This window comes from Talpa occidentalis, unplaced genomic scaffold (assembly GCF_014898055.3).
Source record: "Talpa occidentalis isolate TD23 unplaced genomic scaffold, MPIMG_talOcc4v2.1 talOcc4.14, whole genome shotgun sequence".
In the NCBI taxonomy this organism is placed as follows: Eukaryota; Metazoa; Chordata; class Mammalia; order Eulipotyphla; family Talpidae; genus Talpa; species Talpa occidentalis.
Window position 1 is genome coordinate 86,635,563 of NW_023601433.1, and position 23,213 is coordinate 86,658,775.

General features: G+C 62.5%; 1 protein-coding gene across 1 annotated transcript; it reads left to right on the top strand.

Annotated features, from left to right (window-relative positions):
* The first annotated feature begins 57 nt into the window (after positions 1-57).
* Positions 58-19,518, top strand: SETD1B (SET domain containing 1B, histone lysine methyltransferase). Its single transcript, XM_037511231.2, is given in 18 exon segments — positions 58-70; positions 419-600; positions 742-840; positions 1,408-1,678; positions 3,620-3,732; positions 4,616-5,318; positions 5,321-5,853; positions 8,948-9,772; positions 10,179-10,440; positions 10,516-10,841; positions 10,922-11,024; positions 11,483-11,971; positions 13,092-14,351; positions 14,948-15,114; positions 16,191-16,322; positions 16,406-16,525; positions 16,638-16,775; positions 18,410-19,518. Coding segments are annotated over 17 exon segments (5,883 nt in total). The 5' UTR covers positions 58-70; positions 419-432; the 3' UTR covers positions 18,584-19,518.
* The last annotated feature ends 3,695 nt before the right edge of the window (positions 19,519-23,213 follow it).

Sequence of the window (23,213 nt, forward strand, 5' to 3'; positions counted from 1 at the left end):
CGGCCCCGGCCCCCGCGGGGCGCACCATGTACTGGCTGGCGGCGCGGGGAGGCCGGCGCCCGGCGGGGATGTAAGCGGCCGGGGAGGCCGCGCCGGCGGCGGGAGCCCGGGCGGGCGGGCGGGCGGCGGGCGGGCGGCGCCGGGCCTGCCGCGAGCCCCGCGCGGGCCGAGCAGCCGCGGGCGGGCGCCGGGCGGGCGCCGAGGGCCGGAGCCGCGTCCTCCGGCCCCGCCGCCCCGGCCCGGGCCCCGCCGCCGCCGCCGACAGCGGGCCGGGCGGGCGGGCGGCGGGCGGGCCGCGCTCCCGCCGGGGCCGATCCGGGGCGCCGGCCGCACAGCGCGGCTCGGGGCGCGCCGGGCGGGGGGCGGGGGGCCCCGCGTGTGCGGCCGCGCCCGGCCCGACGCCCCTCGCCGCTTGCAGGTCGGGGTAACGGCATGGAGAACAGCCACCCCCCCGCGCTCCAGCAGCCCCCGCCGCAGCCCGGGCCCGCGGGCGAGAGGAGGAACCACCACTGGAGAAGTTACAAGTTGATGATCGACCCGGCGCTCAAGAAGGGGCACCACAAGCTGTACCGCTACGATGGGCAGCACTTCAGCCTGGCGGTGAGTGGCCGCGGCCGGGGGTGCGGGCGGCCGGGGGGCCCCCGCCGCCCCAACTGTCACGGGCGCCGGCGCGGGGCCGCGGGGCCGGGGGAGCGGCCGCCCGACCCGCCCCGACCCGCCCCGACCCGCCCGCCCCCGCAGATGTCCAGCAACCGGCCGGTGGACATCGTGGAGGACCCCCGGGTCGTCGGGATCTGGACCAAGAACAAGGAGCTGGAGCTGTCGGTGCCCAAATTCAAGGTGGGCCCCTCCCCCCGCCCCGCGGGGTCCCCGCTCCCGAGTTCGAAAATAACGCCAGGCCCGGCCCGGCCCGGCCCGGCCCGACCCGCCTTCCCGCCGCCCGGGCCGGGGAAGTTGTGGCGGGGACGGGAGGCGGCGGCGGGGGGACCCCGCGGCCAGGCAGTGACCCCGGACGCTGCGCCCCCGGCGGGCGCCGACCCCGCGTCCTGCGCGCCCCGCGCCCTGCAGCGGGGCTCGGCGGGACGCGCCCCCTCGGCCCCAGGCCCGGCCGGGGGACCCCGCGGCCCCGGGGGTCGCGGCGGCCGGCCGGCGGCGGGGAGCGGCGGCCAGCACGGGGGCGGGGAAAGAGAAACTGTTTCTTTTCCCCTTTGCTTTCGAGCCCCGAGGACTTCCACGTTCCAAACGATTTAATCCTCCGCTTCCCGGGCCCGCCCGCGTGCATTTTTTCCCCCAATTTTTTATTTTTTTATTTTTCACCCTTCATTGTTGTCAGGGGCGGGCGCGGGAGGCCGCGTTTCCCCCCGGCTTCAGCGCCCTCCCGCTCCCCGCCCCCCTCGGCCCGGCCAGATCGATGAGTTCTACGTGGGCCCGGTGCCGCCGAAGCAGGTGACGTTCGCCAAGCTCAACGACAACATCCGCGAAAACTTCCTGAGGGACATGTGCAAGAAGTATGGCGAGGTGGAGGAGGTGGAGATCCTGTACAACCCCAAGACCAAGAAGCACCTGGGCATCGCCAAGGTGGTCTTTGCCACGGTCAGGGGCGCCAAGGAGGCGGTGCAGCACCTGCACAGCACTTCGGTCATGGGCAACATCATCCACGTGGAGCTGGACACCAAAGGTGAGTGGGGCCCCCTCGGCGGGGGAGCCCGGGCCGGACCTGTCAGCGTGGCCCTTTTCCTGCCTTTTGCCGTGCTGGGGATCCCCGGCTCTTCCTCCAGTGCCCCCTTACAATTTTTTTCCTTGCCCCCTCCAGAGGGTAGAGTCACGTGGAACTAAATGTGTTGTCTGTTGCTAGGAGACAAGCTATAATTTACCAAGTGTGCCAGTCCTTGGCCACTGCACCCCTAGGGGCCACCCGGAGGCCTCCCCACCACTGAAGCCCCCTCGGGCCCCTCTCCGAGCCCGGGTGTCCCGGGTGTAGACAGTCCCCGGCGTTGCCGGCTAAGTTCGGGAGGAGGCCCGGTTTGTTTATTTGTGGGTGACAGAGGAAGTCGCTAGATGCCTTTCAGTGTGTGAGAGGTGGTCCTTCAGCTGAAAGGAGAGTTCTACAAGCATGCAGGGTGCTGCTCCCCCCTTTACCTCCCCTTCCCCCCGGGAGTGGGAACCAATCTGGTGCCCGAGTGTGGTTTCATTGATACGGTCCTGAGAGAGTGGCTGGCGGGCCCTGGGTGCTGGAGGCCGCTCCGAGGCGCCCTCCTCTCTTAAAGAGGCAGCAGCACCGCCCCTGCCGGGCCTGCTCGGCGGCCTGAGCCTGCTGCCGGGAGGGCCCGGACGGGACACACCTCCCACCCTCCCCGGCCCGGGAGGTTCCTCCTGGAGGCCGACCGGAGGTGCTTGTGGGACTCTAGGGCACCCCCAAAGTTTGTCTGTGGCCTCTCTAGGAAAGTTCCCACCCGTGGTGCTGAGTCTAAGAACCCGCCAGCACTGTCACTGGCAGACGCGGTCAGTTCCAGAGTCCCGTGGGCTCTCCTGTGAGAGAGACCCAGGGCTTAGGAGGATAGTTTCCAGGGGCTTTGGGACCACAGGGTTTAGGGGCACCCAGAGTCTCACCCTACCTTTTTCTCTTTTGCCTTAAAAAATGAGCACAAACGGCCTGAGTCTCTGAGACCTTGCAGAGGGTGATGAAGGGACACTGGTCCTGGGGGCACACTTATCCCACAGACTCTTACCAGCCTGAACCTGCTTCTGTGTCAGGCATCAGTCCAATCTACTGCCCCCACTTCTCTGATTTCTCAGTCTTGGAGAGGGGGGTGGAATATGAGCCCCTTTAAATCTCCATACCCCCTAGGGGGATGGCAGTCTGATTTCCTCCTGAGGATTGAATGTGGAACCCCCTCTCCTACCACATGCCCCTTCTAAGCAGCAGCCAGATCTTACCAAAATTTCATTTCTGCAAAAAGGAAAAAAAAAAAAAAAAAAGCCCACAGAGGCTGCCAACCAAGTTTGTATTTCAAGAAAGAGCAGTAAAGTGTAGCTCAAGGAATGCGGCTCCTTTGCATATGTGAGCAGCTGCGTGGAGGGCTCTATAAATATGGATCTTCTGGGGGCCCCTGCTCTATAAAGGCCACTCTGGGGTGGTGGAGGGTTACCCACAGGGCTCAGTGGGCCTGGGCCCCAGGCAGGGTTGGTGAGCCTGGTTGGAGGAGGAGCATGTGGGTTTCTAGAGTGTGTTTTACAAACTCTGCTGGTCACCTGGCCACGGAGAGTTCATAGGCGCCACCACGTCCCCGGGTTTCTTCTCGTTGCTGCTCACTGGCTGGGTAGACCTGTCCAAGGGCACCGTGACCCAGGTGACAGGAAAGGGCTTTGCGTTGGAGGGGGGCATTCTGAATTCGGGGGAGTCCCAGCCCCAATGGGCATTAAATTCTGACTCGGGATCAGAAAAGTCACAACAGTTCAGCAGCTTTGCTGAAGGGGCAGGACTCCTAGGAATGCTGGGGACTGGGTCAGGGGCTCCCAGCTTCGCCAGGCCTGACACCCCAGGTGAGCAGCTTGGAATCCTGTGGGGGCTGCCCCGACCTAGAGCCTGGCTGAGCACTGCCCCCTCGTCCTTCCACAGGGGAAACCCGCATGAGGTTCTACGAGCTGTTGGTCACGGGCCGGTACACACCCCAGACCCTGCCAGTGGGGGAGCTGGATGCTGTCTCTCCTATCGTGAATGAGACCCTGCAGGTGGGTGTATTGATGTCAGCCCCCCATTACCATTTCCCCCGTGTGCCCTCTCCACGCTCACTTCGACCCCATCCATGGACACCAGGCCTAGGCGGGAAGGGAGCCTGCGCACTCCCATCACGGGTTCTCACGGCTTCCAAAGGTCCCCTCTGGCCAAGCGCTCCTTGAGCAAGGCTGCGGCCCTCCCCCGCGCAGGCTGCCATTCCTGCAGACCCAGAGCCCGGCCAGTCCTGCTTCCACATCGACGCTGGCCCGTGGCTGCGTGCGGTGCCCTCCACCCTGTTCCCGGAAAGCAGAGGTTCCTCCCCGCACCCACCTGGAGTCCCCTCACGCAGCAAGATGCGCAACCCAGCTCCTCCCCCAGCGTCTGCCCAGCGCCCTCAGGAGCAACTTTTCCAGAATCAAGAATCTCTGCTCCCTCGCAGGGCTGCTGGCATGTCCACGAGGCACTTCGGCCTTGCCACTCTGTTTAAACCCTAAAACACCGGGAGATGCGGGAAGGACCTGTTGGCTTGTCCCTTGCTCCTGGGATCGTAGTTCTCCCCGGCCCCCTCCGCCTGGAAGGTCTTTGGTTTCTGAGAACCGGAGGCAGGAAGGAAAGCCCAGCGCAGACCAAGATGTCAGGGTCTGCCCTTCTCTGCCGCAGGGATTAGGAAGAGCCTTCATGTTTCCGTGAGGGTAACTGGCTGTCCCAGGAGAAGAGGACGGGCAGACCGTCCGCTCCTTTAGACGCCCCCACCCCTTCCGTGGGCGCGCTGTAGGTCTGGAGCAACCAGTTTGGCTCCGAGGACCCCAGCAGCCAGAGTGAGAAGGGAAAACTGCGCCATTCCATGCGTGTTTGACCTGCAGTGATCTTAATCTCGCTCTTGCTCTCTCTCTCTAGCTGTCAGATGCCCTGAAGCGCTTCAAGGATGGCGGCCTGTCTGCAGGCTGTGGCTCTGGCTCATCCTCTGTCACCCCTAATAGTGGCGGGACACCCTTTTCCCAGGACACTGCTTACTCCAGCTGCCGCCTGGACACCCCCAACTCCTACGGACAGGGCACACCGCTCACGCCGCGCCTGGGCACCCCCTTCTCGCAGGACTCCAGCTACTCCAGCCGTCAGCCCACACCCTCCTACCTCTTTGGCCAGGATCCCACAACAACTTTCAAGGCCCGGCGCCACGAGAGCAAGTTCACGGACGCCTACAACCGCCGCCACGAGCATCATTATGTCCACAACTCTGCCGCGGTCGCCGCGGTGGTGGGGGCCGCCGCTGCCTTCCGGGGCGCCGCGGACCTCCCGTTCGGGGCGGTGGGCAGCAGCGCGGGCAGCGGCGGCCCACCTTTCAAGGCGCAGCCGCAAGAGCCAGCCACGTTTGCCCACACTCCGCCGCCCGCCCAGGCCGCCCCTGCTCCCGGAGTGACGTTCAAGTCGGCGTTCTCCCCGTACCAGGCCCCCGCGCCCCCCTTCCCCCCGCCCCCCGAAGAGCCCGGCGCCACGTCCACCTTTGGGGCCCGTGACGGTGGGGAGTTCCGGAGGGCACCCGTGCCCCCGCCCCTGCCGCCCGCCGAACCCCTGGCCAAGGAGAAGCCAGGCACGCCCCCCGCCCGCCGCCCCCTGACGCTAACAGCATGGAGCTGGGGGGCCGGCCCACCTTTGGCTGGAGCCCCGAACCCTGTGACAGCCCCGGCACCCCGACACTGGAGTCATCGCCCGCAGGGCCGGAGAAGCCCCACGACAGCCTGGACTCGCGCATCGAGATGCTGCTGAAGGAGCAGCGCACCAAGCTGCCCTTCCTCCGCGAGCAGGACTCGGACACGGAGCTGCAGATGGAGGGCAGCCCCATCTCCTCCTCCTCCTCCCAGCTCTCGCCCCTCGCCCCCTTCGGCACGAACTCCCAGCCAGGGTTTCGAGGCCCCACACCGCCCTCCTCGCGCCCCTCCAGCACCGGCCTGGAGGACATCAGCCCCACGCCGCTGCCCGACTCTGATGAGGACGATGAGCTTGACCTGGGCCTGGGATCCCGGCCCCCTCCCAAGCCAGGCCCCCCGGACCCTGCCAGTCTTTTGGGTCAGACAGCTGAGGTGGCCTTGGACCTGGCTGGAGACAGGACCCCAACCTCAGAGAAGATGGATGAGGTACCAACCACCCTGTCTGTCCATTCCTGTCCCGTGTGGGTTGTCTCTCTGGTCCTCTTCTCCCCTTTGAAACAGCCTCTTAGCAGCACGAGCTACAGCGGAGCACCAGGGTTAGGGCAGCCAAAGTAGCCGAGCAAACAGTAAGCGCCCGGAGCTGGGACGGCAGCTGGCTTGGCTCCGAGCCCCCAGCAGCCTTGAGGAGAAGGGAAACATGGCCCGATCCTGTCACTCTCCTCGTTATGCGATGCTCCTGGACCCCCCTCTCTGTCAGGTTGCTTGGGGATGATGAAAGCTGGTCTGACACTCCCGAGGATTTGGGGAGAGGTTTTGGCGGGAGCACTCTGCTGGGCTAGACCAGGGAAGCTCTGGAGCTTAGTCTCCTGGAGCCTGGTGCCCTCTGAGGAGATGGGAAACCACAGTGGGCAGGGAGAGCACCTGCCTCTGCTCCCAGCTCACCCAGTGCCTGAGTGGAAGGTCCGTCCTGGGGAGGGGTACCACCGGGACCGGGCAGAGTTGACCCCTCCCCCACCCCCATAGGGCCTCATGGGGTCTCACTGTTGAAACCTCTGGCCTCAGGGTCAGGCGGGGGTGATGCCCTGTCCCCTTGGGGGTGGATTAGGTCATCTTGACTCTGCCCTCCACCCTCCAGTCCTGGCCCTCCTGGAGACTTGGGTTGGAACCTGTGGTCCCGCGGGCGGGCATGAGTGAACCGCCAAGGGCTCCGGCTCAGACACAGCCCGGTGCCCTGGAGGCGGTGGGGAGGAGGAACCACCCCCCCTGCCCCAGGCCCTTTGAGTAGGCTGGTTTGGCTGCCTCAGGGAGGAACGGAGAGGAACTTGGCTGCCTGAGAGGGGACCACAGGTGGTTGGGGCTCCGCGGGGCCTCCAGGCAGTTCTGGGGAAGTGGTTTCCAGAGCCAAGGAGTCCAGACCGGGGGTTGACAGATGTGCAGAGGTGGGGTGCTGCCAGCACTGCCATCCTCCCTCTCCTTCCTCTCAGCTGCCTTAGGTTGGGGGTTGTTTGCCCTGCTGACAGACTGGTTCAGAATCCAGCTCAGCATGGTCTTGAGGGAGTGGACTGTCCTGCCCTGTCACTGTGGGAAGGCAAGACGGAGGCCCAGCGAGCTGTGTGCCCCGGGGGTGGGGGGCAGTGCTGAGAACTTCCAGGCTGGCCCTCGGGAGCCCCCTGCTGGAGGTCGAGAGGGCAGCACCGCGACTTCTGGGCGCTGACTCTGGAAGGGGTGAGGTCCCGGCAGCCCCCGTCCAGGCTGGCCTTGTGGGAGAGCTCTGCAGGTGGGGGTTGGGGGGCCTGGTGGAGTGGGGGATTTCCAGAGACTGGCTGTTAAAAGTGCAGGCTCCAGCCCTTGAACCTTGGGTGCCGGCTCTGTCGCTCACTGGCTGTGCGACTTGGGGAAGGCTCTTTCTCTCTTGAGTCTCGGTTTCCTTGTCTGTGAAATGGGGTGGTGAGAACACCTGCCCGGGGCTGTCTGGGCCTAAGTGAGGGTGTCTCTGGGGAACCCCCGGCAAGGCAGCGCGAATGGATTTGGGCTGGTGGCCCTGGACCTTCGGGCTCCCAGCTGGAGGGGCGGTGGGAGGGGCCTGGCCCAGGGCTGGAGCCTGGCGATTGGCTGGTGGCTTTGCTCAGTTAACCCTCTGTGTGCCGGTCCTGCCGTGGCCATGCTGGGCCTTGTCCAGGGCTGATCTCTGGGGTGCGGCTCAGTCCCCTTGTCAGGCCCAGCCCCCCAGCCCCCGGGAACCCTGTGGGAAAGCGTGTATGTGTGCACAGTGGGAGCCTGGCGAAATCCAGACCTCCTGATGCCACAGTAAGTTTGACCTGTGACCGCCCCAGGCTGCCGGCCCAGCCCCTCCTAGCCTGCAAAGGCACTGTCTCCTCGTGCCTTGCTCTGCCTTGTTCCCTGGGCAGGGCCTGGGCCTCTATGTCCCCTCTTGCTTTGATACCTGAGCCTGGGGTGGGGTGGCCTGGCCCTCCTTGCCCCACCCCTTTCCTGGCCTTCTCACTTCACCTCCTCCATCCAGACCCCAATGCTCCTCCACTTCTAGGCCTGTGTGTCCAACTCCCCAAGGTCTGTGTCATGGGGTGCCTGTCAGATTTTAGAACCGGGGTCGTCTTTGACCCCTCGCCCCTCTTCAATTGGGACCGCGTCTCTGCATTCTGACCAGAGCCCCTGACCAAGCAGGCACCTGGGCTGGAGTGCCAGGCCCCCCCCCCATCCCCCCCCACCCCCGCAGGATGAGAGTAGACCCACCCTGCGAGGTTACGGCACAGATGGGAGGCGAGGCTTGGTGTGCCCAGCCGCGTGCTGGCTGGCGTCCGGGTGAGAAGAGTGCTAGCGGGCAACGGAGGACTCGCCTCCTGTGGAGGGACCCTGAGTTCTGCCGACCCCTGCCCAGTGCCGCCTCCACCAGACCCTGTCAGCCGCCGTGCGTGGCTGGCTGACCCCGCGCGGCAGCCCCGGCTCCGTCTCTCGCTGGCTGTGTGACCTCGGGCGAGTCACCCGAGCTTTCTGTGCTGTTGCCTCATCAGTGCGGACTGAGGCGCAGACTGTCCGCGGGCGGCTCCGGGACTTCCTGGGCCGGGGCAGACACTGAAGTGCTTACCCAGGCGCCGCTGCAGGGGAGTTAACTGCTGGCGTGTCCTCTGACTACAAATTGAAACAGAATCTCTCAAATTGAAACAGAATCTACTTCTCCTCACTCCACCCCCTTTTTCTTCACTGCTGTTTACTTAGGTCATTTCTTCATCCCTGTTTCCTTGGTCTCTTCTCTCTGGAAGGTCAGCCCCGTTCGCCTGTGGCCACTGTGTCCCCCGCACAGGAACGGTGTCTGGCACACAGCAGCTGCAGAGCGAACGTTTGTTGAGCGAGTCCTGGTGATAGCCCCTGAGGTGGGCCCTGCGTTGCCCGTCGGGCACCTGGGGCACCTGAACTTTGGAGAGCTGAGTGGTGACTCGTCTGAGGCCGCCTGGCTGGGGAGGGGGACCTGGGGAAGGACCGGTGTCGGAGTTGCAGAGGCCACCTGGTCTGGCAGGGCTGCGGCTGCCCGGACCCAGCCCGCCCCTCCCCTCTCTCCCTGCAGGGCCAGCCGTCCTCCGGCGAGGACATGGAGATCTCAGACGATGAGATGCCCTCCGCCCCCATCACCAGCGCCGACTGCCCCAAGCCCATGGTGGTGACCTCAGGGGCCGCGGCTGTGGCAGCCCCCTCCGTGCTGGCCCCGACCCTGCCACTGCCCCCACCCCCCGGCTTCCCACCACTGCCCCCACCCCCGCCCCCACCCCCACCCCAGCCCGGCTTCCCCATGCCCCCACCTCTGCCCCCACCACCTCCCCCACCGCCCCCAGCCCACCCGGCTGTGGCTGTGCCCCCACCCCCCCTGCCAGGGCCGCCCGGCGTCCCGCCCCCGCCCATCCTGCCACCGCTGCCCCCCTTCCCGCCCGGGCTGTTTCCTGTGATGCAGGTGGACATGAGCCACGTGCTGGGTGGCCAGTGGGGCGGCATGCCCATGTCCTTCCAGATGCAAACGCAGATGCTGAGCCGGCTGATGACCGGCCAGGGCGCCTGCCCCTACCCTCCATTCATGGCCGCGGCCGCGGCCGCCGCCTCAGCAGGACTGCAGTTTGTCAACCTGCCCCCATACCGGGGCCCTTTCTCCCTGGGCAACGCCGGCCCCGGCCGTGGGCAGCCCTGGCCCCCGCTGCCCAAGTTTGACCCGTCGGTGCCACCACCAGGCTATGTGCCGCGCCAAGAGGACCCGCACAAGGCCACGGTGGACGGCGTCCTGCTGGTGGTCCTCAAGGAGCTCAAGGCCATCATGAAGCGCGACCTGAACCGCAAGATGGTGGAGGTGGTGGCCTTCCGCGCCTTCGACGAGTGGTGGGACAAGAAGGAGCGGCTGGCCAAGGTGCGCCGGGTGGGGCCCCAGCGGCGCCCCCTCCCTGAGGCACATGACTGCGAGGGCCGCCCCCTGCACCCCAAGATAGAGTAGTGGGGACATTAGTTTGTGAAACCTGTGTTCGGTGACCCGGGCGTCTGCCCGCAGCACAGCCCTCAGGCGCCCACCTCCAAAGCGCGAGAGCCCCCGTTCTGAGGCAGGGGGCTGTTGCACCCCATTTTGCAGGTGAGACAGTTGGGGGTTGGTGAGACAGAGTGGCGCATTGGGGGTGACCTGCGCGGTGGGCCGAGAGGGCCAGGTTCACGGCGAGGAAGCGGCCAGTTAGCCTGCAGCTGCCAGGTTGAGGGGGAGGCAGGCTGCTCACCCCCGGCCTCTCGTGCCAATCCGAGTGACCGCCCCTTCCTCTCGCCCCCAGGCCTCGCTGACCCCAGTGAAGTCGGGGGAGCACAAGGATGAAGACAGGCCGAAGCCCAAGGACCGCATCGCCTCGTGCCTGCTGGAGTCGTGGGGCAAGGGCGAGGGCCTGGGCTACGAGGGCCTGGGCCTGGGCATCGGGCTGCGAGGGGCCATCCGCCTGCCCTCCTTCAAGGTCAAGAGGAAGGAGCCGCCGGACACGGCCTCGGCCGGTGACCAGAAGCGCCTGCGGCCCTCGACCTCCGTGGATGAGGAAGACGAAGGTTTGCGTGCTCCCGGGTGCCGGGTGCCCTCCTCCCGGCGCCGCGGCTCGGCCCTGACACCGTCTCTCCTCGCAGAGTCCGAGCGCGAGCGGGACCGGGACATGGCCGACGCCCCCTGCGAGCTGGCCAAGCGGGACCCCAAGGGCGTGGGCGTGCGGCGGCGGCCGGCGCGGCCCCTGGAGCTGGACAGCGGCGGGGAGGAGGACGAGAAGGAGTCGCTGTCGGTGTCCTCGTCCTCGTCTGCGTCCTCATCCTCGGGGTCCTCCACGACCTCGCCCTCCTCCTCCGCCTCTGACAAGGAGGAGCGGGAGAGCTCCGAGGACGAGGCGGAGGCCGAGGCGGAGGAGGAAGGTCCCCGGAGCCAGGTCTCCTCGTCCTCCACCTCGTCCGCATCAGATAAGGTGCCTTTGGGGCGGGACCCCGAGGTGCTGGGCCGGGAGTGGGGTCCGTCGCTCACCACCCCCGCCCTGCGCTCCCCCAGGACGACGAGGACGACAGCGACGACCAGGACGAGTCTGAGGACGAGGACGAGGACACCGCCCTGTCGGAGGCGAGCGAGAAGGAAGGCGGGGACTCCGACGGAGGTGAGGGGCTGCGCCCCGGGGCCCTCGCGTCGGGCAGGGCCCAAGCAGACCCGCTGGTCTCCTGGGCGGTGGTCGCGCCGGGCTCAGGGCAGGCCCCGCAGGCCCGCAGGGCAATGGCGCGTCCGAGGCCAGCAGCGGTGCCTGCTCAGGGTGGGGCGGGCGGGGCGATGGCGAGGGCTGGAGGGGCTGGGCCTGGGGGTGGTGAAAGTGTTTAGGAACTTGCTGGAAGCGGTGGTCGTATGTGTTAGGAATGTGTGAAATCCCACCAACGTGTTTCCTTTCAAATGGTTGGTTTAATGTTGCGGGTTTCGCTTCAGTGCAAAGACCCGGTGACTGGTTAGCACACACCCCCACACGCCTAGGCCCCGCCAGCCTGGCGCCCCTGCAGAGACCTTGGGCTGTGCGCCTGGCTGGCCCGGGTAGGTGATGAGGGGGCTCCGCCTGTGTCCCCCTTCCAGAGGAGACGGTGAGCATCGCCACCTCCAAGGCCAGACCTGGGTCCTCCAGCCAGAGTTCCGAGTCTTCTGGGTTCGAGTCAAGCTCCGAGTCTTCGTCGTCATCCTCAGAGGATGAAGAGGAGCTGGGGGCCGGGGAGGAGGAGGAGCAGGAGGAGGACGCGGCGGCGGCGGACGAGAACATGGCTCCCGCTGCCCCGGAGGACGACCTCGAGGAGGACGTAGCCACCATGGCTGCGGGCGACGTACCTGTGACGGAGTCTGTGGGCATGGAAGAGGAGGTGGACGTTGAGGATGAGGCCCCGGAGGAGCAGGTCTGCCCCATGCTGGAGGAGCCCCTCTTGCTGCCCGTGGATGTCAAGGAGGTGGCAGGCTGCAAGGAGCCCCCTGAGGAGCTGGGCCTGAACCAGGAGGGGGCCAGGTTGATGTCTCCAGAGCCCCCCACTAAGGAGGTGGAGGCCCGGCCACCGCCGTCACCGGAGCACGTTCCAGGTGCTGCGCATGGCCCCGGGAGGGCAGAGGGAGGAGGTGGTGGGTCCTTACCTGCTGGATGGGCCGGGGCTGTGGGTCAATCACCTCACTTCCCAAGCCTCGGTTTCCCCAGCTGCATAGTCGGGTCGGTGCATGGTGCCCCTTTCAAGAGGCTGTCAGGGAGGATGTGTGAGGCGGTATATAACGTGCCGGCACAGAGCCTGGCACCTGTGAGGGAGCCGCTGCTATTTCCCTGCCTTGGTGCCAGCCTTTCCAGGTGTCCCATGAGATGCTCCCCCCAAAGGGGGTGGGTGTGCACTGTCACGTTAGTGATGGGTGGAGGGAGACCTCTGGGTGTTGGGCTCGGTGAGAGGGGCATGTATGCTGTGGTGCCACCCAGGGCCTCACTGTGGATGGGGTGTCCACTCGGTCCCATAGCCACCAGGCTCGGTGGCCACCAGGCCACGGGCACTTGGAGCCAAATTTGTGGTCTAAACTCATGTAGCCACGTGTGGTTCCTTGGGACCTCCAGCAAATCCTCTAGGAAAGGAACTTGTGGTGTTTAACTCTGTTATTTGGGACTAAACCACAGGTTTTTGAACATTGATTCGAGCTCCCTTCAATCCTCTGTCAGTCCTCCGGGCTGTGAAGGCGCTGACCTGGCAGCAGCGAGTCATCTGGAACCTCTGTTCTAGGCAGGGCGAGGGGGACGGCGTCTTCAGATAGTGAACGTGCCGTGGGACAGCGGTGGCGCCTGCTGGGAGACGCTCCCAGGGCCGTGACTGGCCAGCGGAGAAGAGTCATTGAATTTCCCTTGGTCCTGTATTTCTGATTCACGGGCCAGTTCCTGTTCCCAGAACACTGTTCTAAAGATACGGTGTTAAAGGCCAGCGACTATTTCCTGCACCTTTGATTGACGCCACCACCGTCTATTAAGCACTTACTGTGTGCTTGACGTTGGGCTGGGCGCTAAGTCTTCCTCAAGTGGGTTAGTTGGACAGTCCCTGTACTCAGTAGAAACCCTGTGGCCTCGGGACTGAGTTGGCCAGGCCCTGAGCGCGTAGTAAGGCGATGTGGACGGGGCATTGAGAGATGATTGAGTCAAGTTCTAACACTGCGCCTTCTGCCCATCTCTCCGCAGAGAAAGACGTGGAGGCCGAGGCCAGGCCTCCTCCGATGCTCTCCTTACCACTGCAGCCACCCTTGCCGCCCCCTCGACCGCCCAGGCCGCCTAGCCCACCACCGGAGCCCAAGACCCCTGACCCCCCACACCCACCCACCCCCCTGGAGCCTCCCCCTGAGGACCAGCCCCCACGCACTCCAGGCCTCTGTGGCAGCCTGGCCAAGTCGCAGAGCACGGAGACGGTGCCGGCCACACCGAGTGGGGACCCCCCACTGTCAGGGGGCAGCAGTGGCCTGTCACTGAGCTCCCCACAGGTGCCCGGCAGCCCCTTTTCCTACCCATCCCAGTCCCCCAGTTTGAGCAGTGGGGGCCTCCCCAGGACACCTGGCCGGGACTTCAGCTTTACACCCACCTTCCCCGAGCCCGGGGCACCCCTGCTCCTGCCCGTTTGCCCCCTCCCAGCTGGCCGGCGTGATGAGCGGGCTGGTCCCCTGGCTTCCCCGGTACTCCTGGACACGGGCCTGCCCCTCCCACTGCCTTTGCCCCTGCCCCTGCCCCTGGCATTGCCTGTACCTGTCCTGAGGGCCCAGACTCGGCCCCCCACCCAGTTGCCACCCCTGCTGCCTGCCCCGCTGGCCCCCTGCCCGCCCCCCATCAAGAGGAAGCCGGGCCGGCCCCGGCGATCCCCGCCGGCTGTGCTCTCCCTGGATGGTCCTCTTGTCCGGCCTCCGGGGGCGGCTGCCCTGGGCAGGGAGCTCTTGCTCTTGCCAGGCCAGCCACAGACCCCTGTCTTCTCCAGTACCCATGATCCTCGGGCTGTGACCCTGGACTTCCGGAACGCGGGGATCCCGGCCCCCCCACCGCCTCTACCCCCCCAGCCACCCCCGCCCCCACCCCCACCCCCTGTTGAGCCTACCAAGCTGCCCTTTAAGGAGCTGGAGAACCAGTGGCCCTCTGAGGCCATCCCTCCGGGCCCCCGCGGGCGCGATGAGCTCACCGGGGAGTTAATGGACATAGCCAAGGGGCGGGGGCCCTGGCGCCGGCCCCCCAAGAAGCGTCATGAGGACCTGATAGGCTCGGCCTCGCCTGAGCTCTCACCCCCGCAGCCCCTCTTCCGGCCCCGGTCAGAGTTCGAGGAGATGACCATCCTGTATGACATCTGGAATGGCGGCATCGACGAGGAAGACATACACTTCCTGTGTGTCACCTACGAGCGGCTGCTGCAGCAGGACAACGGCATGGACTGGCTCAACGACACCCTCTGGGTGTACCACCCCTATATCCTGCCAGTTGGGGTGGGCGCCCCCCATTCCCCACGCCGCCCACCAAGGCAGTGGTGCTAGTTACCGTCTCCACAGGCGGCACCTGAGGTGGGCCCGGCAGTGCCCCCGGGTCAGCGGGTCTCAGGGCCAAGGAAACAGCGTGGTTTGCCCGAGAAGGGGCTGGTGCTTCCTGCCCCCAGGCCCTTGCCCAGCACCCCAGGCAGGTGGGGCCTGGGACTTTTCCCATTTTACATCTGAAGAAACAGGCTCCAAGAGGTTCAACTAACACCTGCCCCCAAGCCGCAGAGCTGGGTCTTGCGCCCTGGCACCTCTGGCCCTGAGCCGGGTTCTGGTGCTGCCCGAGTGGCGCTTGTGAGCATAGCCCTGGAGCTGGGGCTGTTGCTCCTCGGGGCCTGGTGGTGGCACTGTCAGGAGCTCTACTACCCAACCTAAATGTTCACAGAAGGAGAAACGGGCAGGATGTGGCTAAGAAATATACCCAGGGGCATATGGCTAGGTACCCCGGGCAGCCCTGTTCCTCAGTGGCGCTGGCCAGCTCTGGTGCATGGGGGTGGGACAACGGTGTCCATGTGGCCCTTGACCCACACCCACCCACCAGCCTCTCTTCAGCCAAGAAAAAGAAACGGGACGATGGCATCCGAGAGCACGTGACGGGCTGTGCCCGCAGCGAGGGCTTCTACACCATCGACAAGAAGGACAAGCTCAGATACCTCAACAGCAGCCGTGCCAGCACCGATGAGCCCCCCGCAGACACCCAGGTACTGCCATGGGACCCCTGAACACACCACAGGCTCCCAGACCAGGCCATGGCCAGGGGCCCTACGGGAGGGGGGTGGGTGACAGGTGGTGTGGAGTGGGGGGCTAGCATGTGGAAGGAGCTACCTGGACGCTCAGGTGAAAGAGGGGAAGGCGGCAGTGGTTTTCATCAGAGTCGAATTGCATTTTCAGAAGTGCCAGTCCTTTTTCACTCCGCAAGTAGCTACTGAGTGCCTGCTGCGGTCCAGGCGCTGTTCTGGGACTATCACAGTGAAGAAAACAAAATTATTTTCAGCGCAGAACTTACATTTAGTGGGGGGTAGGAAATAAGCCAGTGACAATTTCAGGTGAAGAAAATACTGTGGAGAAAACGGGAGAGGTTAGGGGTTGATAGTTGGAGAGAGTGAAAGATGGTGACGTTTGAACCAGATCTGAATGAAATAAAGAAATGAACCAGGTGGGTAACTCAGAGAAAGAGAAAAATACTTTTGACAAAAAGAAGACAGGAAAGGGACTCACTAAGTCCCCTGGGCCACACTCAGGGAGACGCAGGTGTGAGCAGGTGTGAGGCCCTGAGGCCCGAGGAGCTGCTGGGAGGGCAAAGGGAGAACTTTGCAAACCGGATGCAAACGAGTGGGCGTGGCCAGGTACCAGTAAAACCTGATTGGAAAAAAAAGATGTTTAGGCCAGAATTTGCTGCCCATTTCTCTAGCGTTTAATAGCGGGGCCTAGGCTAGAAATAGAAATTTGGGCAGCAGCTGCAGTACCGATGGAAATTGAAGGCGTGGGAAATAATTGATTGTTAGTATCATCATCATCCTTACCTAGCCTAAGGGGCTGGGTGTGTGGTAGTGACCAAGGCGAGCAGGAAGGGTCCTGGGGCAGTGGCAGCAAACGCTGTGCAGGTGCCTCCGCAGTGGTCGTCGCCATGGGGGGACACGAAGCCAAGGGGGCAGGTGTGGGCGCTGACGCGGGACCCGGTGGGAGGGAGATGATGATTAGGGATTAGGGACGTGAGGGCGGGGTGGGCCGGGCGGCGGGCGGGCCCCCCAGCAGGTGCCCCCTGACCGCCCCACAGGGCATGAGCATCCCCGCGCAGCCGCACGCCTCCACGCGGGCCGGCTCCGAGCGGCGCTCCGAGCAGCGGCGCCTCCTGTCCTCCTTCACGGGCAGCTGTGACAGCGACCTGCTCAAGTTCAACCAGCTCAAGGTGAGGCCCGGTGGCCCGGGAGCCGGGGTGGCCGCAGGGCCCCGCCTCGGGGTTCACCCTCCTGCCCCGCCCCCCCCCCCTAGTTTCGGAAGAAGAAGCTCAAATTCTGCAAAAGCCACATCCACGACTGGGGCCTGTTCGCCATGGAGCCGATCGCCGCCGACGAGATGGTCATCGAGTACGTGGGCCAGAACATCCGCCAGGTAGGCCTGCGGGGGGTGGGGGGGAGGGAGAAATGGGGGCGTCACGGGGGGCTGCCGGGGTGGGGAGGGGGTAGAGGGCCCCATGGCCAGGGCTGAGGCTCCTCCTGGCCAGGTGATCGCCGACATGCGGGAGAAGCGGTACGAGGACGAGGGCATCGGCAGCAGCTACATGTTCCGGGTGGATCACGACACCATCATCGACGCCACCAAGTGCGGCAACTTCGCACGCTTCATCAACCACAGCTGCAACGTGAGTGCGGGCGCCAGGCCCTGCGGGGTACAGGGTGGGGCCGGGGGTGCCGGGGAGGGCGGAGAGAAGAAGGTAGGGAACATGAGGCCTTTTCGGGAGCGTCTCTCTGCCCAGCCGCAGTGTTCCTGTCCGCCAACTGGGCAGAGATGGCTGCCGTGCCCGGTGGGCTCCGCCACTCCAGAAGGGCCCTCCCAGGTCACGGGAGAGCCCCGTGGGGCCGGGTCTGCCCCTGGCCTCACTGGCCGCGCTGGCCTCAGGAGCCTGCGTTCAGGGGCAGCCCCGTTCCTGAAGGGGTGCCCCCTGTGGTGGTGGCCAGTGTGACTGAAGCACTGAGTTTTTAATTTGAATTTAATTAAGTTAATGCAGCTGCTGAGGACTGGGGTGGACAGCACAGGTGTATGTGTGTGTGTGGGAGGGGGCGGTGTTGATTAAAGGGATGGTTCTGGACTGCAGACAAGCACAGGCTGCTGCTTCCAACAAGAGGCAGGCGACTTCTGGAGCAAGTTCTCCCAGCTCTGGGGTCTAGTCTTGGCATTGCTGCCTATTGGCTGGTTGCTTAATGTCCCTGTGCCTCGGTTTCCTCAGCTGTGAAGCAGGAGCGATGACTGTCTCTCCTCGTAGGTTGTTGGGGAGGCCTGGTGGGTTTCTGGGTGCGCTGACTCAGTAGCTGTCAGCAGGTACTGGCTCCCAGGTAAAGCAGGGAGGTCCTGGGGCAGGGAGGGAGAATACGCGGCAGGGCCTTACGAGGGGGGATGGCTGAGGGGGCAGGCCAGGGGGCCAGGAGAGCGGGAGGGTGGCTGGTTTGGGTGGCCAGCCCACTCAACCTTGCGGGCATGAGAAGTTTCTCTAAAGGGCAAGGCAGTCGTGGGCGACAGGGTCTGCTGTCCGTTCGGAGGGATTTCCCTGGGTGCTGAGCCAGGAGCGGTTTTCATCAGGGGTCAGCGAGCCGCTGCCATCTGGAGGTGGCGGTGGAGAGCAGCGGGTAGACCGGGAGGTTCTCTGGAGGCAGAGCTGACTGGGTGTGGCTGGGGGGGGTTGCGGGAGAGGCTGCTGCTGTCGCCTGGGTGCATGGGAGCCTCCAGCAGGAGCAGGCCGTGAGCTGAGTCAGAGAAGTCTCCTGGGGCTGCCGAAGGTAGATCCAGCAGGTAGTTGGGTCTGTGTGTCTGGAGCGGCCCCCCCCCCACCCTTTCTATACAAGGCCAGGTAGCAATTATTTTTGACTTTGTGATCAGGACGGTCTCCACAGCGCCTTGGTCTCCGCTGTGACAAGGCGGCCAGACCGTATGGAAATGAGTGGCTGTGGCTCCGAGCCAGTAAAACTTTATTTGCAAAAACTGGCAGCTGGGGCCAGAGTTTGCTGATCCCGTCTTTAGAGCCCAGAGTGGGGTTTGGGCTACAAGCAGAAACATGGGAGTTACTTGTGGTCTAAATGGAAACTGAAGCCCGGGAAGTGGTTTCTCGCTGTCACCACCGTCATCGTGCTTCATGGCACCAGGCCCGGGCCTGTCACCCCGGCGGGGCCCAGCAGGCCTCACTGAACAGGGAGCTTGCTGGGTCTGGGGGACCTTGGGTAGAGGGCCGGGGTGGGCACCTGGGTGGGTGGTGGTCTCACCGTCTCCTCCCAACCCCCGCAGCCCAACTGCTACGCCAAGGTCATCACGGTGGAGTCGCAGAAGAAGATCGTCATCTACTCGAAGCAGCACATCAACGTCAACGAGGAGATCACCTACGACTACAAGTTCCCCATCGAGGACGTCAAGATCCCCTGTCTCTGCGGCTCCGAGAACTGTCGGGGGACCCTCAACTAGGCCCTGGGGCCTGGTCTCACCTCCCACCCCCATTTCAGGTGCTGTCCCTCTGCCCAGCGGCCATGTCGGGCCCGGCGCCCCCAACACTACCCTGTCCCATCCGCAGCTCCGGCCCCTCAGTGGGAAAGGGCTTCTGTCGCAGTCCAGGTCTCTCTCGCTTGTTTTTTAACGGCTCCTTGCAGGACTGTTGGACGTGGCCATCAGCCTCTGTCTCCCCCTCTGCCTTTCTCTCTCCCGTCTCCGTCTGAGTGTCTTTTCTCTTTCCAGTTTTCATCTTCAGCCTCACCGTGAATGCTGCTATGTCGTCTGTCTTCTGTATTTTCTTCCTCATCATAAGAAAAGACATTTTAACCGTTGAAATGTGAAGGCAGAATCAGAGAGCGGGGACCCCTGGCAGAGGCCACAGGGGCCTCGGTGCGCCGGTGTGGGGCCCAGGCCGGGGCCCCCCCAGGCCAGGGTGCCGCCTGGTGCTGCCGAGAGGAGGAGACCATGGCTCCACCTCAGAACACTAGGCGAGGCCCCCCTCTCGCCAGCCCACCCCACTCAGCAGACCCCACCCTTCCCATCTCCCCAGTCTGTTTTCTCCCCAGCAGTTGGGGGCGCCACCTCCCCAGCACACGCTGGTGGAGCCAGGCTGGTCCCGGGCAGGAAATTCTCCTCTGGGCTCTCACCGCACACCTCGCCACCCCAAAAATCTTGGGTTCAGTGTTTACTTTCTCATTCGAATGCCAGCAACGAGGGAGCCTCCCGGAGCCCCCAGTGCGCGCCAGGGCCACCAGGAGGGTCCCACTTGCTCTCCTGCCTGCATCATGCCCCCAGGCAGGCATCATGCCCCCAGGCAGGCAGGAGTGTGGGGGCGTCCCACCTTACGGGTGTCTGAGTGGATTCGTGTGGCATTTATTACTTTGTTTATAAGCTTCACCCGCTCACCCCAGCCCGCCCCCCCCCCCCCCCGCCGCCAGCAGCCCCCACCCCAAGAGTCATGAGCATATTTATTTTTGGAGTGAGAAGATTATTTCTCCCAGAGAAAGGAAAATCTTGGAAAAGATTTTAAAGCTCAGATGTAAGTCTGAGAGTTTTTTTTCCCTTTAACCTTTTTGACACCCGCCCCCGCCCCCATCCTCTTCAGGGTTTAGTTCCTTGGATTTTGTTTTCTTTCGCATGTATAAAATCCAAACAAAGGGGGAAAATAGGTTTTTGAAGTTCAGAACCAACTTCTGTATATAGGCTGCCATAAAGGACTTTTCTCGGGGACATTGTTTCTTGTAGAAACATGTGGGAAGACTTTTTTGCTCATTTCTTTGTACTTCCAAAAAACCACACACGCACACACGCAAGTCCCCGCGCCCTAGAAAGCAGCGCAGGCGTGTACATAATTTATGGAACGTGACTGTTGTGACCAGGAGTCATCCTCACCGAGGTGGGAGCGCTCCCGGTGGGCCCCCAGCCCGCGGACACAGGGCCTCGGGCCTCTGGAATTCAGCTTGTGTCAAGCTTGTTATCATGTAAATTCTGTACAAAGAATTGTTATTTTTCTCTCTTTTTTTTGTCGTTGGTGGTTTTGTTGTTTCTTTTTCTTTGCCCCGCGCCCTCTCTGAGACTGTGCCCTCCTGGTTTCAAAGTCCATGAAGTTGGTGGCATTAAGACACAGGGGGGACCTGGGCACAGCGGTGACCTTCTCTTCCGTTTGCAGTTTTCTGCCTAATTTTGCGCGACCGAGGAAATATTTATTTTTCACATGAGGAAATGTGTAGCGTGTAGAGACGGCTGCTTTAAGTTACTTACGCAGCCCCCAAGGGGCTGCCTTCATTCTGTCCTTCCGCCCCAAAAAGTAGTGAAGGGAGAATGTGAGGAGCCAGGGCACAGACCCTGACTCAGGCCTCCCCTCACCCTGGCCTTCCCTCGCCCAGCCGGCCCTCCCGGAGGGCCAGGGGCTGGGCCTCCCTGTCCCCAAGGCTCCCCGCCCACCCCCAGAATGGTTTGCAGTACCCAGAAGTGTGTTCGCTCACTTTCCTTTCGATGCCTTCCTTTTCATTGAACAAATCTTTGCTTTTGAAGAGTTGGGGGTTTCTGACTTTCTGCCTTTTTTTTTTCTTTCTTTCTGTTTGGTCCTTGCCTACCTGCCTCCCTCCTGCAGAGAAGAGAATCCATACGTTTTAGGGCTGTTCGTGCATCTAGACTCTGTCCTCTGTATGTAACTTGTTTGGAAGAGAAGTGTTTCCGTTGTGGGTGTGTCTTGCTGTAAATATTTGTTCATATTTTTGTGAATTCAATACTATGTACCATTGTATTATAGTAACTTTTATAAAGCAAACCATAAATATACTGACTTTTCTTACAGATACGCCGTCTCTCTTGCTCTCCTCTCCTCCTCCTCCTTTCTTTCTGTTGCGGGAACACGCTGTTCTCAGAGGGTGGACGGCTGGGCTGGGGGCTGGTCATCCGTCAGGCCTACAGATCCTCAGCTCGCTGCCTGTAGGTGAATTTTGTGAACTAGGCCCACTTATATTCAGATTTGATCTTCCATAGCTTTTAAGTTTTCCTTCTAGAACTTTCCTTAAAACCTTAGCTAGCTAGCACCACTACTTCGCAGTTGAGGAAACACCAGATACCCTGTTGCTGTCACTAGAATGTGGAAAGATGGTGTCTCAAAAATGTTTTAACACTCTAGGTTACGTCCCTCTGGTCTGCGTCTGAGCGGGGAGGGGCTGATAAGACAGTCACAGTTGAGAAGAATGAAATGGACCCAGTGTGTGGTATTCCAGAGGTTCTGTGCCCAGGTAGGCTTCAGCTGCGCCTCACCATGGAGAGTTTGAGACCGCGTCCTTGAGAAGGGTGGGCTCAAACCCTTAGCCTGACTCAAGAGGTGCCGTCCCCAGCTTCTTAGCAGAAAGGAAGTTGCCAAATACCCCATGTGGGCCAGTGTGGGGTGGCGGGTGCTCGTGTCCTGTTAGTGCAGGGTGAATTGCCGCAACCTCCAGGAGGAAAAATCACATCTTAATACCAGGATTTAGTGTCACCAACTCTTCAGCCATCGTTAGGAATTGCATCTGACAGCCCCGGCCGCCCACCCGGCTGGGCAAGAATGTTCTTTGCAGCTTCATTTGTGAGCGAAGAAATAAAGCAGGGCAGCTGTCCACTCACGGTGGGATGGTGTTTGGAATTGTCCATCCAGACAGGTGGACACCATGGCAACAGAAAAGGGTGAGGCTGGGTCAGGAAAGAGATGGTGGAGGCAACTGCCAGTCGTTTAACCAACATTTATGGATCACCTAGTTAATGGCAGGTAGTCCTCTAGGCGCTGGGCACAGGAGAAAACACTCCCGGCTTCATGGTGATTGTGTTCTCGTGGGTAAGCCAGACAAACCAGGAGAATAAATGCTATGGAGTAGTAGGGAGGACAGCCATGAGATGGGGGTACCAGTTGGGGGGGGGGTGTAATTTAAAATGGGGTGATCAGGGAAGTCCATGTAGCCTACACCTGAACAAAGCTCAGGAGATGGGGCGTCCACCCTGCGGTGACCTGGGGGGAAGGTATTCCAGCCAGAAGGGACAGGGAGGGCAAAGGCCCTGAGGCCTTTGGGACCTGCTGGGAGGTCTGAGTTAGGGAAGAGGAAGGTGAGAATGAGGGAAATGGACCCCCAGCTCCCTGGTGGTGCAAGGGAGGCAACTTGCAGGGTCTGGTCCCAGGCACACAAAGGAAACACACCCTGTGAATTTCCTTGCTCTTGAAACTAAACCTGCTGTGTTTTCCACCTCTGTCAATGGCCTGAGCTCCAAACCCAGAAGTACTAGGCTTCTGTTCCTGTCTCCCAAGTCTGACGGTTCTCTCTCCCTCTTCACGCCGCTCACTTACCCTCAGTCCCGAAGGGATTAGTCCATTGGTCACTGGCTGTGCAAACAGGGAGCCCAATACCAGAGATGGGCATGAACAGAGCAGAACACGGTAGTTGGGATGGGGAAGTGCCAGGTAGACTTGATCAAGAATTCCAGAGAATTCCTTCTCCATCCAGGTTTCTCTCCAAAAACAAGAGCAAGCACAGCCAGCCACCATACTGAACAACTTTGATACTAAACTCACAGCAGAGCTAGGAGGTGGCTTTTGTTATCACTCCCATTTAAGAGGTGAGAAACGAAGGCTCCGAGAGTTCGAGTAGCTTGCCCAGACTTCACAGCGAGCATTGGCTGAGCTGGGGGGTGAGCCCCAGCAGTCCAGCTCCCCAACCTGTGCTCAGCTCATGGAGGTCTGCTCTGTCCAGGGCCCCTCTAAAGGGACACTCACCAATTGGCATCCACTGATTGCTCTGCATCGGAAAGCCAGCCCCAAATTGCTTGGTAATTCCAAGAAAAACCAGAATCCTTGAACTTGTATGTAAAGGATCCCAGCTTTCTAAAACGTTGACTCAAGTTTGTTTAAAACCAGGCAGTCGACATTAAATACATCTGTGAGCCAGATTTGGTCTGTGAGCCCCCCAGCTGTAAGCTCCTGGGTCACAGAATTTCCCTGCTTTGCATAGAACATTGGAAAACAGGGGAGAGTATTTTTAATCAGCTCAGGTCTGCAGCCTGCCATTGCTGCTCTGGCTGCTCACTACTGTTCTTTTCGTTTCTGAAGTTCATGTTCCCAAGA